Source organism: Molossus molossus, unplaced genomic scaffold (genome assembly GCF_014108415.1).
Source record: "Molossus molossus isolate mMolMol1 unplaced genomic scaffold, mMolMol1.p scaffold_m16_p_8, whole genome shotgun sequence".
NCBI lineage: Eukaryota > Metazoa > Chordata > Mammalia > Chiroptera > Molossidae > Molossus > Molossus molossus.
In genome coordinates, this window is record NW_023425402.1 from 9,716,026 (window position 1) to 9,732,466 (window position 16,441).

At 39.7% G+C, this 16,441-nt stretch overlaps 1 protein-coding gene across 2 annotated transcripts in view; it reads right to left on the reverse strand.

Annotated features, from left to right (window-relative positions):
* Window positions 1–16,441, reverse strand: part of BTBD9 (BTB domain containing 9) — a 446,601-nt gene that overhangs the window by 146,589 nt on the left and 283,571 nt on the right. For both annotated transcript variants that reach the window (XM_036249375.1, XM_036249376.1), the window contains exon 7: window positions 15,770–15,879. In XM_036249375.1, the coding sequence (XP_036105268.1) occupies window positions 15,770–15,879 (110 nt within the window). The remainder of the gene's footprint in view (window positions 1–15,769; window positions 15,880–16,441) is intronic.

Consider the following 16,441-nt stretch of genomic DNA (forward strand, 5'->3'; position numbering starts at 1 on the left):
TCCTCTCTCTCTCAAAATGAATAAAGAAAAAAAATTAAAGTCTTTAAAAGTAAAAAGAGGCGATTTAAAATGGCAGAGAGAATGGAAGCTACACAGACCATCTCCCAGGACCAAACTGGAATTACAATAAAAATAAAGACAAATTGTCAGGAAAAAGCAACAGAAAAGCAGCTTGGAGGACCATATAACCAGGGACACTGACTAGATCCTGATGGGATTGTGGAGGCAAGAGAGAGGTGCTGGGAGCCCACAGACAGCAGCGACCTTAGCTGTGAGCAGCGGCCTCAGGTTAAACTCCCAAGCAGCTCCACAGCGCAGAGCCGGGACAGACGCTAAAACAGCCACAGCCACTCACCTTGGGCTCCAACAGAGGAAAGGCAGACTGGACTGGAACTGTGTGGGGACACTTGGGATTTAGAGGGCGCTCAGAGCTTTTGCCGAGTTGCGGCCACGCAAGACAGTGGTCATCTTACTCCTTCCCCGGGGGTCTGGGGAGAGGCAGTGGGCCCCTTCCTCGAGATTCAACCCCAACCGGTGGCCATTGAAATGCAAATTGAGGCCCATTAACAACCAGCATCTGCCCCACCCTCGGGAAATCCCCTTATGCTGAACACCTGAGGGAGTTTTTCATTCAACTGAGAAGTCAAAGCTCTTCAAGTAACCCCTACTGATAACCCCCAGACAAAAACCTAGAGGATAACTGTGCCATTCCTGGGCTAGTACTCTAATGGAGAAAGTAAGACTTGACAGTGGTGTTTAATGTGGGTCCACCCTCCCTCATCCAAACCCAGGAGAGGGAGCCACAAACAGCAGAACACCAACACCCACAGGAAAAATTTGGCAGGCTTCAAAGCCCACTGTGATAGCCAAAATGGTAAAACACAGAAACAAAAGCCAAATGAAAGAACAAGAGACCTCTACCGAAGATGAGATAAATGAGGTGCAGTTAAGCAAGTTAACAGAACTAAAATTCAGAGCCATTATCTTGGGAAAGCTCAACAGCATGTTTAAGGACATCAGCACCGTGAGTAAAGACATTGAAATGTTGAAAATCAACCAGTTGGAAATTAAAATCCACCAAGAAGAAATGAAGAATAACATATCAGAAATAAAGAACACATTGGAAGGTCTAAACAGCAGAGAAGAGGAGGCTGAGGACCAGATCAGTGAATTAGAAGACAGGGTAAAAAAAAATCAACCAATCAGAAAACCAAAAGGAAAAAAACTATTAAAAAACAGAAAGACAGCTTAAGAAAACGGTGGGACAACTGGAAACGTACTAATATTCACATCATAGGAGTCCCCGAAGAAGAAGAAAATGAGCAAGGGTTAGAGAATATATTTGAAACAGTGACAGAAAACTTCCCTAATTTGGTAGAGGAAGAAGGCATTCAAGTTCAAGAAGCACAGAGAGCCCCAAGTAAAAAGAACCCAAACAGGCCCACACTAAGACACATAGTAATCAAAATGCCAAAAATTAAAGACAAAGAGAGAATCCTAAAAGCAGCAAGAGATAAGCAACAGGTTACCTACAAAGGATCCCCCATAAGGCTCTGAGCTGACTTCTCAACAGAAACACTACAGGCCAGAAGGGATTGGCACGAAGTAATCAAGGTCATGAAAAACAAGGATCTGAATCCAAGACCACTCTACCCCCCAGCAAGGCTATCATTCAAAATAGAAGGTCAGCCCTGGCCGGTTTGGCTCAGCGGTTAGAGCGTCAGCCTGCGGTCCTGAGAGACCCTGGTTCGGTTCCCGCTAAGGGCGTGTACCTCGGTTGCAGTTTGTCCCCGGCCCTGGTCGGTCGTGCGGGTGGCAGCCACTCGATGTGTCCCTTTCACATCGATGTTTCTCTCTCTCTCTCTCTCCCGTTCTACCTGAACAAAAAAATAAAAAAATAAAAAAAAAATAGAAGGTCAAATAAAGAGCTTCCCAGACAAAAAAAGGCTAAGGGAATACATTAACACTAAACCAGCACTGCAAGAAATGTTAAAAGGACTGTTGTAATTAGCAGGAGAAATAGGAAGAAAAATATAACCACACTACACAAATAGGCAAGAATAAGTACATATAAATAATCACCTTAAATGTAAATGGATTGAATGCTCCCATAAAAAGACACAGAGTAGCTGACTGGATAAGAAAGCATGACTCATATATATGTTGTTAACAAGAGACCCACCTCACAACAAAAGACTCACATAGGTTGAAAGTAAAGGGATGGAAAACAATCTGCCAAGCAAACAGAAAGGAAAAAAAAGCTGGGGTAGCAATACTCATATCTGATAAAATAGATTTCAAAATTCCATAACCAGAGACAAAGAAGGCCACTACATAATATTTAAAGGATTTATCCAACAGAAAGATATAACCTTGATAAACATACATGCAGCCAATATAGGAGCACCAAAATATATTTAAAATCTTCTGGAAGACTTCAAAGGAGAAATTGATAGCAATACAATCATAGCAGGGGACTTTAACACCCTACTGACCTCACTGGATAGATCCTCTAGACAGAAAATTAGCAAGGACACAGAGACTCTAAATGAAGCACTAGACCAAATGGATTTAATAGATATCTACAGAGAATTACACCCCAAAACTACAGAATTCATATTCTTCTCAAGTGTATATGGGACATTCTCAAAGATAGACCACAAGTCAGGACATAATCTAAATCTCTACAAGTTCAAGAAGATTGAAATCATATCAAGCATCTTCTCAGATCATAATGGCATGCAACTAGAAATCAATTGCAAGAAGAACATGCAAAGACATTTGAACGCATGGAGGCTAAATAGCATGTTATTAAACTATGAATGGGTTACTGAGGAGATCAAGGAAGAAATTAAAAACTTCCTGGAAACCAATGAAAATGAACACACAACAACACAAAATCTATGGGATGTAGTGAAAGCAGTTCTGAGAGGGAAGTTCATAGCACTACAGGACTACCTCAAGAAAAATCTCTAATAGACTATCTAACCTCACAACTTAAAGAATTAGAAAGCAAATAAAAAGAAAACCCCAGAGCAAGTAGAAGGAAGGAAATAGTAAAGATCAGAGCAGAAATAAATGACATAGAGTCCAAAAAAAAAAAAAAAAAAAAAAATCAAAGGATCAATGAAACAAAGAGCTGGTTTTTCGAAAAGATAAACAAGATTGATGAACCCTTAGTTAGACTCACCAAGAAACAAAGAGAGAGAACCCAAATACAAAATCAGAAATGAAAGAGGAGAAGTAACAGCTGACACCACAGAAATACAAAAGATCGTTAACAGCTACTATGAACAATTATATGGCAACAAATTCGACAATCTAAGCAAAATGGACAAATTTCTAGAAACACATAGTCTCCCAAAACGACCGGGAAGAGATCGAAAACTTGAACAGGCCAATAACAACTAAGGAATTTGAAGAAGTAATCAAGACTCTCCCAGCAAACAAAAGCCCAGACCCGGATGGTTTCACGGGAGTTTTACCAAACATTCAAAAAAAGAACTAACACCCCATTCTCCTCAAACTATTTCAGAAAATTGAAGAAGAAGGAAGACTTCAAACTTATTTTATGAGTCCAGCATAATTCTAATTCCAAAACCAGAAAAAGACATTACAAAGAAAAAAAACTACAGGCCAATATCCCTGATGAACATAGACGCCAAAATCCTGAACAAAATACTAGCAAATTGGATCCAGCAATACATCAAAAAAAATTATTCACTATGACCAAGTGGGATTCATCCCAGGGATGCAAGGCTGGTACAATATCAATAAATGTGATCAATAAATGTGATACACCACATAAATAAATGTGATACACCACATAAAATAAATAAAGAATAAAAACCACATGATCATATCAATAGATGCCGAAAAACCTTCGAAAATCCAGCATCCATTTCTGATAAAAACACTCAGCAATGTGGGAATAGAGCGATCATATCTCGATATAATAAAGGCCATATTTGAAAGACCTACAGCCAACATCATACTCAATGGGCAAAAATTAAAAGCATTTCCTTTAAGAACAGGAACAAGACAAGGATGCCCACTTTTGCCACTCTTATTTAACATAGTACTGGAAGTCTTAGCCACAGCAATCAGACAGGAAGAAAAAATAAAACCAATCCAAATTGGAAAGGAGGAAGTGAAACTGTTAATATTTGCAGATGACATGATAATATATGTAGAAAACTCTAAAGACTCCATCAAAAATTTACTAGACTTAATAAATGAACTTGGCAAAGTAGCCAGATACAAAACATCAAGAAATCAATGGCATTCTTATAAACCAATGATGAACTCACAGATAGAGAAACTAAGAAAACAATCCCATTTACCACTGTGGCAAAAAAATTAAGATACCTAGGAATAAACTTAACCAAAAAAATAAAGGACCTATTTGCAGAAAACTACAGGTCATTGAAAAAAGAAATAGAGGAAGATATAAAAAAGTGGAAGCACATACCTTGTTCATGGTTGGGAAGAATTAACATCATTAAAATGTCCATACTACCCAAAGCAATCTATAGATTCAATGCAATCCCCATCAAAATACCAATGACAGCCCTGGCCGGTTTGGCTCAGCGGTTAGAGCGTCCGCCTGCGGTCCGTAGAGACCCGGGTTCGGTTCCCGCTAAGGGCATGTGCCTCGGTTGCAGTTTGTCCCCGGCCCTGGTTGGTCGTGCGGGTGGCGGCCACTCGATGTGTCCCTTTCACATCGATGTTTCCCTCTCTCTCTCTCTTCCTCTCTCTCCCTCCCACTCTGTCTGTGCAAAAAATGGAAAAATGTCCTCGGATGAGGATTAAAAAAAAAAAAAAAAAAAAAAAAAATACCAATGACATACTTCACAGAACTAGAACAAATACTTCAAAAGTTCATATGGAGCCAAAAAAGACCCCGAATAGCCACAGCAATCTTGAAAAAGAAGGACAAAGTAGGAGGGATCACATTACCCAATTTCAGGTTATGCTCCAAAGCCACTGGCACAAGAACAGGCATATAGGCCACTGGAACAGAACCCAGAACCCAGAAATGGACCCAAGGCAATATGGTCAATTAATATTTGACAAAGGTGGCAAGAGCATACAGTGGAGTAGAGAGAGCCTCTTTAATAAATGGTGCTGGGAAAATTGGACAGCTACATGCAAAAAAAAAAAAAAAAAAAAGAAACCAGACCATCAACTTACACCCTACACAAGAATAAACTCAAAATGGATAAAAGACTTAAATGTGACTCATGAATCCATAAAAATCCTAGAAGAAAATGTAGGCAACAAAATTTCAGACATCATACGCAGCATAATTTTCACTGATACATCACCTAAGGCAACAGAAACAAAGGAGAAAATGAACACATAGGACTACATCAAACTCAAAAGCTTCTGCACAGCAAAAGATACAGTCATCAAAATGGAAAGGCAACCCACTGTATGGGAGAGCATAACTGCCAATGATATATCAGATAAGGGGTTAATTTCCAATATATAGAGAGTACTCATACAACTCAACAAAAGGAAGACATAGAACCCAATTAAAAAACTGAGCAGAGGAACTAAATAGACATCTCTCCAAACAGGACATGCAAATGGCTAAGAGACATATGAAGAAATGCTCAACATCACTAATCATCAGAGAGATGCAAATTAAAATAACAATGAGGTATCACCTCACACCTGTCAGAATGGCCATCATCAACAAATCATCAAACAAGTGTTGGCAAGGGTGTGGAGAAAAGGGGACTCTAGCATACTGCTGGTGGGAATGCAGACTGGTGCAGTCACTATGGAAAACAATATGGTGTTACCTCAAAAAATTAAAAATTGAACTTCTATTTGACCCAGTGATCCCACTTCTAGGAATATACACTAGGATGCCTGAAACACCAATCAGAAAGAATATATGTACCCCCAGCAGCAGTATTTACAATAGTTAAGATCTGGAAACAGCCCAAATGTCCATCAGTAGACGAATGGATAAAAAAGCTGTGGTACATATACACAATGGAGTACTGTGCAGCTGTAAGAGAGAAAGATCTCTTATCCTTTGAGACGACATGGAGAGACCTGGAAAGTACCATCCTAAGCGAAGCAAGCCAAACAGAGAAAGACAAGTATCATATGATCTCACTTATTTGTGGAATATAATGAACATAACAGTCTGAGGAATGGGGTAGTCCCAGAGACGTGGAAGTGTGATACAGACTGACAATCCCCAGAAGAGGGGGTGGTGAGGGAGGGATAAACCACAGATCTTATATGCATGTGTGAATGAACAATGGACATGGACAACAAAGCTGGCGACAGGGCAGGGAGGGAGAAGGAGGGGGGAATCAGTGGGGAAAAAAGGAGAAACATCTGTAACAAAAATAAATTAATTAATTAAAAAAATAAAAGTAAAAGAAAACTGTGTTAATTCCACTTCTGGTTATGCATTCAAAGAAATTTAAAACAGTAATACAAAAAGCTATGTGTACCACTATGTTAACTGCAGCATTATTTACAATAGTCAAGATACGGAAATAACTTAAATGCTCATCAACAGACTAATGAAGAAAGAAGATGTGATACATATATCCAGTGGAATATTACTCAGCCACAAAAAGGAATGAAATCTTACCATTTGTGACAACGTGGAAGGAGCTAGAGGGTATTATACTAAGTGAAAGAAGTCAGATGTAGAAAGACAAATACCATATAATTTCATTTATATGTGGAATCTCAAAAAATAAACAAACAAAACAGAAACAGACTCAAGTACAGAGAACAAACTGATGGTTACCAGATGGAAAAGGGTTGGAGGGGCTGGGTGACAAAGGTGAAGGGATTTAGAAACACAAATAGTTATAAAATAGTCATGGGGATGTAAAGTACAGCATAGGGAGTACAGTCAATAATATTGTAATAACTATTATAGTAATAACCAGGTGGATCCTAGACTCCTTATATAAATGTCTAACTACACTGTACTGTACACTATACACCTAAAACTAATATAAATAATGAATGGCAACTGTAACTGAAAACAAATTGTGTACATTTATATTTACCTGGACACACACAAACACACACTCACCCCACACATATCCCTGCTATAACAAGGAGATATATAAGTAGCGTCCAAAACATTTAATTCTGTAAAATGTATAAGTAAATTTTGTAAAATAAGAGTAATAAAATCTTTTGGGCAGCCTTTATTCTCAAACAAATAAAAAACAAAAAACAGGTATAAAGGATAATGAAACTTAAATGTACACAAAGGCCCACACTAAACCAAGAATCCTAAATGATGACAGGGAAGTCCTTTCTAATCATCCCCCATCTCTTCCCCACATAGGAACTGCAGCCCATTTTTGTGTGAGATTGTGGTCTCCTCAGGGTAGCAGGCAAACAAACAAACTGTTATATTCTGTATGCATTATTATGGGTATTTACTTTACCTGAATTTTTGTAAAACTGTTAAAACCTTGTGAGAAAATAAAGCTTAATTTTCTCCAGAGGAAGAAGTGAGAGACTACAAATAACTGTAATTCCTACTCCAACACTCCACCTTTTGCAAGGTTGTCCACTGGAAGGGGCACTAGCTTTGGAGTGAGTCAGAGATAAGTATATCTTTGCACATGGTGACCATTTTGTGTGATACTCCCCCAATCTTCACCTTCCTGCTCTTTTTAAGGACTGGCCTATTCATAACCTCCATCATGATACCATCCCCCAACTCAGCTTAGGTGCCCCGTTCCAGTGTTCCTAGAGCATCTGCCAAAATCTTCCAACAGATGACTTATTTTGCTGTGTTGACACCTTCAGTTTAAGTGTCTTTCTCCTCCATTAGCGCATACGATTCTCCAAGGCAGAAACTACCTGTGCATTTTTCTATCCCCAATGCCTAAGATACACTTGGCAGCTTCTTAATAAATGTCTGCTTAATGCCAAGTAATTTACAGTAGATAAAGAAGTCAAGCTTCACTGACAATTAGAACCAGCCTTAATATCTGGTTAGAGAAATGGGCTGGGAAAAGTACAGCCTCTTGGTTCAGGCTAGTCTAGACTCAATAGTGCCATTTTAGGAAACTATCTGCATAGAAGTCTTTGGGGCCCCTTTGCTGCTCCAGCAACATTGCTTCTTTGCCACATTCTAACCCCTTCAACTTCTAGTGAATTCCCGCATGCCCACAGCATCGCTTCTGCTCCAGAGGACACTTAGTTCTTAAACAATTGCAAAGCATAAAAGTCACATCCCCAATTCCATAGATTTCAAAAGTCCTTCACAGAACAGATTTCCAACTCTGTTTACTTTCCTAGGAACTTGACAGAATTCTAATTTTACAATTTTAAAATACTTTTAGATGACAGTAGCGACTATAGAACACGTACTACTATTTCCTGCCTCCAGCTTTTCCCAGGGGACCAAATGGCACCCATTTTTGTTGCTATGTAAATTGGCACTTTTGTAATGCTCTGTATTATTTACTGACTTCTTCAAGGCCCAGCTCAAAATACCAATCTTCAGGAAGTTGGGTTCCTTCACAGCCCAACTACTTAACCTTTCTCCATACCTGCTTGTGCCTGTGTCAGCTCTTCTCTGCTCCACACATTTCTATACTTTGCCAAAGTGCTTCTCCAGCTCCTCTGAATCAGATGGTAAGTTTCCTGATGTCTGGAATCCCTTTACAACCAGTTGCCTGTCTGCTTCCAGCTCCAACCCCTTCCTTGTTCTCGAAGGCTAAAGCTCTGAAAGCTACAGTTTCCCGGCTTGCCAGCTTGGTTTTCAGTGAAGTCCTACCAATAGAAGAAACTGGGGAGAGACCAGAAGGTGGGAGGAGGGAAGACAACATTTCTATCTGCTCAGGTGGCACAGGGGCAGATGACTATGGGCTGCGTGGTTCCATGGTGGCAGTCATGGTGACTGTTCCCAGAGCTTCAACTCAGAGTTCCTGTGCTTATGCTGTCTATTTGGGTTACCCTACATCAATTATGAACAAGAACCTAGAACATAAAAGCCACCAGTCTTCATGGATGCGTGCTGGTAGACACAGATGTAACACTTAAGAGCCTAATGCTGGTAATGGAAACTTCTTCTTGTTCTCTGAAAGGGTTCAAGAACCTTGAATTTTGAGCCCAGAGCTCCATGCTCTAGTTTCTATCTCTTAAGCAGTTATAGAGAAGGATAAGGATGGAGAGGGACTTACGAGAGCTTATGTTTTCCAGAAGAACAAGATGACCTTAAGAAGGGAAACCAGACTCATGTAATGTTAAACAGCAGAGTCGAATATCAGTGTCAAGAGCTTAACTGCTCCCCCAACTCTTACTAAAAGCATATTCTCTAGTCATCTACAAGACTCATAAGAAGAGCTACTTAAAAAAGAAAAAAGGAATGCAAATCGTCCTTAAACATATGAAAAGATGCTCAAGTTCTTTCATAAGAGAAATGCAATTAAAACTTCACTGAGATGCCATTTTTCACCCATCAAACTGGCAAAAACCCCAGAGGTTTGACAAATGTGCCACTGGCAAGGCTGTGCGGAAATAGCCACTATCATACATTGCCAAGGAGGATTTAAAAATGGTACAATCCTTATGGAGGTAAATTTGAAAATATCTAGCAAAATGATCTGTGCATTTACCCTTTGACCATGTAACCCTCTTCTTGGGATCACAAAGGTATATCAGCAAAAACAGGAAAAGACTTACGCACAAGGCAACAGCACAATGTGCAGTAAGGAGCAGAAAGCTGAAACAACCCAAATGGTTCAGCGGCAGATAACTGGTTGAACAAACTACAGCACATCTACACTAATGAATGCCATGCAGCTATAAAAAGGAATGAATGATATCTTCCTATACAGCTAGCTCTAGGATAAGTGTTAAGTACAAAAAAGCAAGGTGAAGAAAGTATGTATAGCATATAAGAATGCTACCAAAGTTGGGGAGGACACAAAATATAAATTATATTTACTTATTTTCCATTTTTAAAAATAAAAGGATAACCTAAAAAAACTAAAGGGAAAAAGAGATTACCTACAGGTGTAAAGGGGAGAGGACTATAAGCTAGATTTCTCTAAATACAGCTCTTTTGTAAATTTGATGTATAAACCATGTATATATTTTACATAATTGTAAGACAAAAAGCATTTTGAATACAATCACTAAATACAGAAAGTGAAACGAAACAAATGAATCAAATTGTATACTGAAATAGTGGCAGGATCACACAGAGAATTATTTTAAGTGACTTTAAAACACAGTAATTTTATTATACATCTCTAGCTGGACATACCCTCAAGGTCCAAAAGGTAACTGCAAAAATCTTAAACTATTTTCAGTAATCATACGGCCCATAGTAGTATTGGTACTGTAATTCTGAGACTATTTGGTATGTACGGGGGACAAAGCAAATGAATTATTGTGCTGTATCACTGGTAACCAAGATTTTTAATATGGCACATAGGAGATGTAAGATCAAAAGGTAAAATAAGAAACTTGTGTACTGAATTTTAATTAAAAGTGTCAGCATGTGCTCATGATATATGTTACCTGTTAAATATATTACATATAAATAAATAAATATGTGTATATATTTCCTAGTTCTTTTTTTTTTTTTTTTTTATCCTCACCGGAGGACATTTTCCCATTTTTTGTTAAGGTAGAGTGGGAGGGAGAGAGAGGAACAGAGAGAGAGAGAGAGAAACATCGATGTGAAAGGAACACATCGAGTGGCTGCCACCCGCACAACCGACCAGGGCCGGGGAAAAACTGCAACCGAGGTATGCGCCCTTAGCGGGAACTGAACCCGGGTCTCTCAGGACCGCAGGCCGACGCTCTAACCGCTGAGCCAAACCGGCCAGGGATATATTTCCTAGTTCTGTCCACTGAAAAGGCCTAGAAATAATGACCAATCCAGTAGCAAGTTCTTAGACTGAAGTTTCCAAATGTTATTTCCCACTTAAAGGAACCAGGGCCTCTTGCAGAAATGGCTGATTCCAATCAGGGACAGAAAACGTACAAGATGAACCTGGTACAGTCTCTCCTGCCAGATATTAAGGAACTACTAAGGACTATTGAGGGCATGTCAGAAAGACTCAAGAGCTAATCTGAAAGATGACGACAATTTGATTATTAATAATAATGACTGCAAATGATTAAAAAAACATTCAATTTGTTTAATCCTATAAATTCAAAATAATATGTACTCCCCTTCAAAAGAAAAACCCCACAAAAAACCTCACTGGTCAACTTTGGAGGATGCTAGGTAACCACCTCATCACTTTGAAAACTGGTAATAAGAAGAAAGAGTATAACATTTATCCTTCTCTTCCTGAGCAAATCACATCTCAGTATTATCAAATGACTGTTGAGAACATTTTCCCTTTCTAGTTACTAATGAAGAAGGAATGACAGAATTAGTTGTAACCATTTTGCAATTTTGAATGGATGTGAATGAATATCCAAAAGAGACAAAGATTTTCTGTGTTTCTTGATAGACACATATATTACCGTTTATAGGCATTCTTACAAAAATAAAAAATTAAAATAAAACTTGAATCAGATTAAGCCTCTACCAAGTTACAAGAAATACAATAAATATTGCCATGGGGATTTACTCACCCAAATCCAGGCTGTTAGAAACTCTACAAGATAAAAACTTAGTTTTGTCAACAAATAAATTGTAATGAGAGAGAGAGAGAGAGAGAGAGAGAGAGAGAGAGAGAGAGAGAAGTGAACCTATAGATTTAAAGAGATTTGAGAGTCATAAGAGCTATTTATTGAAAGTATGGACTTTATTTGAATTCTGATTTAAACAACCTGTAAAAAACATAGACTCACTCCAGACTTTCACTCAATTAGGGACATTTGAACACTGAATATTAAATACTCATAAAGAACTACTTTTCAATTTTGGAGTATTACAATTATAGCTACAAAAAAGGAGTCCTTACTTTTAGAGATAAATTTTGAAATATTTATGGATAAGATAATAAAATGTCTGGGACTGGCTTCAGAAAAATCTGATAGAAAAGAAATCAGGCAGTGCATAGATCCAACAAAGTTGTCTGTGAATTGATAGTTTTTTTAAGCCGGGTGGTGGGTACCAGTCTCTGTATCTGAAGAACTAATTGGGTAGTCAAAGAAGTGAATTCAAATATGAGATTCATGCAAAGAAGTTTTGGCAATGATTATGAAAAAGTGGAAGGATTGGCAAATGCCATGTGTGTATCACAAAGCGAAGTGCCAAGACAAAGCAAACACTTGGGGAGGTTGAATGCTTATAAAATAGCAGCCATAGCTATTCTAATTATTCCTGCCATGCCTCACTGGTAAGACAGGTTCGAGCATCCTACACATGCCTCCTAAGGAGAGAAGACAGTCATCACAGGCAGACTCTCCCAGGCGAGAGTACCTCCCAGCATGATCCAGAGCAGCCTCCACATGAAGGAGCAGACGAGGTGGGAGCGTGCTGTGAGGAGAGCCTGGCGCTCAGACTGGTCAGTGTGTTCAAAGTCCCTATGGATACACAAACCACACAGTTCCCAAGCTTCCCTGTGAATCTGTACAGGGGAAGCAGCATGAAGAATGATGTGCCATCAACAAAACTGGGACAGAAACCCTTTGGTAGAAGACTGAAATCTTATAAAGCTAATGTAGTTTGTTTGTTTGTTTGTTTATTTATTTATTTATTTATTTATTTTTAATCCTCACCCGAGGACATTTTCCCATTTTTTGTTCAGGTAGAGTGGGAGGGAGAGAGAGGAACAGAGAGAGAGAGAGAGAGAGAAACATCGATGTGAAAGGAACACATCGAGTGGCTGCCACCCTCACGACCGACCAGGGCCGGGGACAAACTGCAACCAAGGTACATGCCCTTAGCGGGAACTGAACCCGGGTCTCTCAAGACCACAGGCCTACGCTCTAACCGCTGAGCCAAACTGGCCAGGGCTAATGTAGTTTATTTTTAGTTATGTTTTTCCTGGCATCATTATACATTTTAAGTAATAACATTCAAATTTGATTTTAAAAAACAACACAAACATTTTAAAAGTAATTTTAAGGCATATGAGGAGAGTAGCCTACAATATGAAACAGAGATCAGGAACTGTGAAAGAAAAAAGTTCTGAATCTTGAAACATCAAAGTAGGGTTTGATACCCTGTTTAGTTATTCACGATGACATTATTTTAGTTTTACTCTTTTTTTCTCCCCATGAAAACCTGGAGTTTATGTCTGTGGTTCTCAAGGGAGGAGAGCACATTTCACAGAATGTAGGAGGGAGCAGTCAGTTGGCAGCTACAATTTAAAAGTAACTCGCCCTGGCTGGTTTGGCTCGGCGGTTAGAGCGTTGACCTGCGGTCCAGAGAGACCTGGGTTCGGTTCCCGCTAAGGGCACATACCTGGGTTGCAGTTTGTCCCTGGCCCTGGTTGGTTGTGCGGGTGGCAGTCACTCAATGTACCCCTTTCACGTCGATGTTTCTCTCTCTCTCTCTCTCTCTCTCTCTCTCTCTCTCTCTCTCCTTCCCACTCTACCTGAACAAAAAGTGGAAAAATGTCCTCGGGTGAGGATAAAAAGAAAAAGTAACTCCAGGTGGTTCTGACATATACTGTGCCTCCACTAGAGGACCATGGACAACTCCTTTCTCGGAGCTCCCTGTAGGGTGGCTGGCTGAGACCTGTGTGCAGCCAAAATGCGCGTGAAATCCTCAACCCGTAGAGTCAGCCACTGCTATTTCAAACACCTCTTTAAACTATGCAGAGCTGCCATGTTGGACACGAACTCCCTCGGGACTCGCACACCTCCCTGTCTGCCTAGCATGGGCAACTGCAAGCTGGGGAGATGGTAGGAGGACCAGCAGGGATCCCAGCGCAGGCCACCTGCCCACCTGCACCACTGCTCCCATCTGGCTGAGGGAAGACAACAGGCAGATGACTGCAGTGTTCTTTGCAGTCAGATTTGTGAGCACCACAGAAAGGGCTCAATTAAAAGTGTTTGACCGAACCCCACAAACACTTCTTGCATCTCTGCAATCTTCTCTCGTCCTTGACACGCCTGAGACTATCATGGCTTCTGACAATGCTGACTAGTTCAGTGCGGACAAAACACACACCCCTCACTAAAAGTCATTCTGAGTTTCATTCCTTGTAATGGCCTCTCATGCCAGATTGGCCTGTTTCTTTGATAAATAACCGTGTCCACAACCCTTTTCTTTCTCCAATAAAAATGAGGGCCCTTTTCAGGTAGGTGGCACTTTCTATTTAGCATGTTTAAAACTGCAGTGCACTGGGCTGAGATGAGTGGACAAATACCTCGGTTATCAAGTGGTCTGGTTTCTAAGCTTTTTCCCAGTGAGGACTCTCAGAGCCACATACACACTGAAGTCTATAGTCTATAAAAGAACCTGGGAGGACCTGTGCCCTCCCCACAAACCCCATCACCAATATTCCACACAGCCCACAACATTAACAACCTTGATAATATCAGATAATGCTTCAACACTGTTGACTTCCAGATTACTTAAAAGTCACAAAAATGATTAACATTTATATTTAATATTATAAAGCATATCCATAATAAATTTAAAACCACAGTATTTATTTTAGTTGGGCTCTAAAGTTCTCCATATGTTGGAATAATCTCCACTCCCACTGCTTTATTAACACTACTCTCCTATATTTCTGTAGGTAAGGGATTGCATTTAGGGCCCAGCAGGTGTTAGGAAAATGTAGACTTATGACCAAAGAATTAGAAAACATGTGCAAGTTACACTTGTCTTTCCCATTCTGGTCATCACCATGATTTTAGGACATCTGTTACTCGCTGTGTCCCAGCATGGACAGGACTTGAGAAGGAGAGGAGAAACGAGTCCCTTTGTGAGGGCAAAGATTTCCATTTTAGGTACACCATAGCAGGGGCATTTTGTTCCCCAATCTGAACACACAGAGTGTGTGTTCAAAGAAACAACAGTACAGGCATGGATTTAAGAAATTAATCAATCAAACTGGGATCCTTGCAAGAGCTGAGTAAACACCTGTGGGCATGGGAAAAGGAGCAAAAGGAAGCGTCACTCGTGACACCTCGAATGTCAAGACCTGGAGGGACTGTAGACAATGCCAGACTGCAGAGTGCCTGGAACTGAAGCAAACACAGAACACGACAGAAAGCAGCCAAATAAATAATGACATCGAAATTAAAATACCCTCCTGAGAGAGCAGTCAGGAAGTATTCCCCGCAAGGAAATTGACTTTCACAATGACAGTTCAGTTACTCTGGCCTTTTTCAAATTATATGTAGGCATTTTCTTGAGGTGAATGTGGCTAAACAGGGCAGATATGGACTGAAGTGTCCATGAAAAGAAGACACATTCATACCAAATCAGAGCCAAAAATACCTGCAGAGCCCAAGATCAATGAGCGCTGGATCAATGTTATACAGACTTCCTGATCTTACCTACCATTAAACACAGAAAAGCCTTCGGAGTGGAAGGCTTTGCCCCACCATCATAAGCATTCCCCACATAGCAAATCTTAATGAATCACTAGAATATTTTCAGTTCTTAACTACTAATAAAATATTTATGTTCTTTTAAGTTTACTGGAATTATTATTTTGACTACTTCTAAAAATGTAAGCCCCCCCTCCCCCATGTCACTCAGCCAGAAGGCATTCAAATCAACCAGATTTTTTAGTCAAAGCTGATTAAGAGATGAGTTAAGGGAACAGCAAAATACTTGAAGGCAAAATATCTAAGTAGACGCACAAAATGTAACTGTAATACTTACCTATCAGACCCTTCTCGAGAGTGAAGGTTTGGTTTGTAAACATACATTCAAAAGCCACAATGTGAAAAATCTTGTTCACTGTGTTGTGAGTCCCAACTATTCGAATATATCTGGGGGGTAAAAAGAAAAGAAAATCTGTTGAAGTAAATGAGCTTCCATCACAACCAATCAAAAACAACAGCATAAGATATGTTACATAAACATACAGTGTACCAGGACATGGACTAAAGGAGACTCTGAACTTGACTTCAGACCCTGACCCTGCTCCTTAGGACTAGCTCCAACTGAGCCTTAGAAGAATTACAACAAAATTAGGAAGATACCACTTTCCAGACAGTTAAGTAGAACTTAGATTTGCTTTACCTATAAATCAAATCAGGTACTGTTCAGCTCAAACCCTGAATGTCAGAACAATTATACTTCCACGAGACATTTACGCTGAAGAACTATAAACAGCTTCTATCTTTGCCTTGTGGTTAGGAATGTGTCTGTGCAGAGGTGCACAAACACACAAAATCAAATGCTTTCCAACTCAATGAAAAATTTCATCCATTGGAGACAAATGCATGAAATCAATATTGCTTTCTTGTTTAAAAGAAAAATCCACAGAAACTACTGGAAACCACTCACAGTTTCTTGTATTTTAATATTGCTCCCAAGTTGTTATTAGGA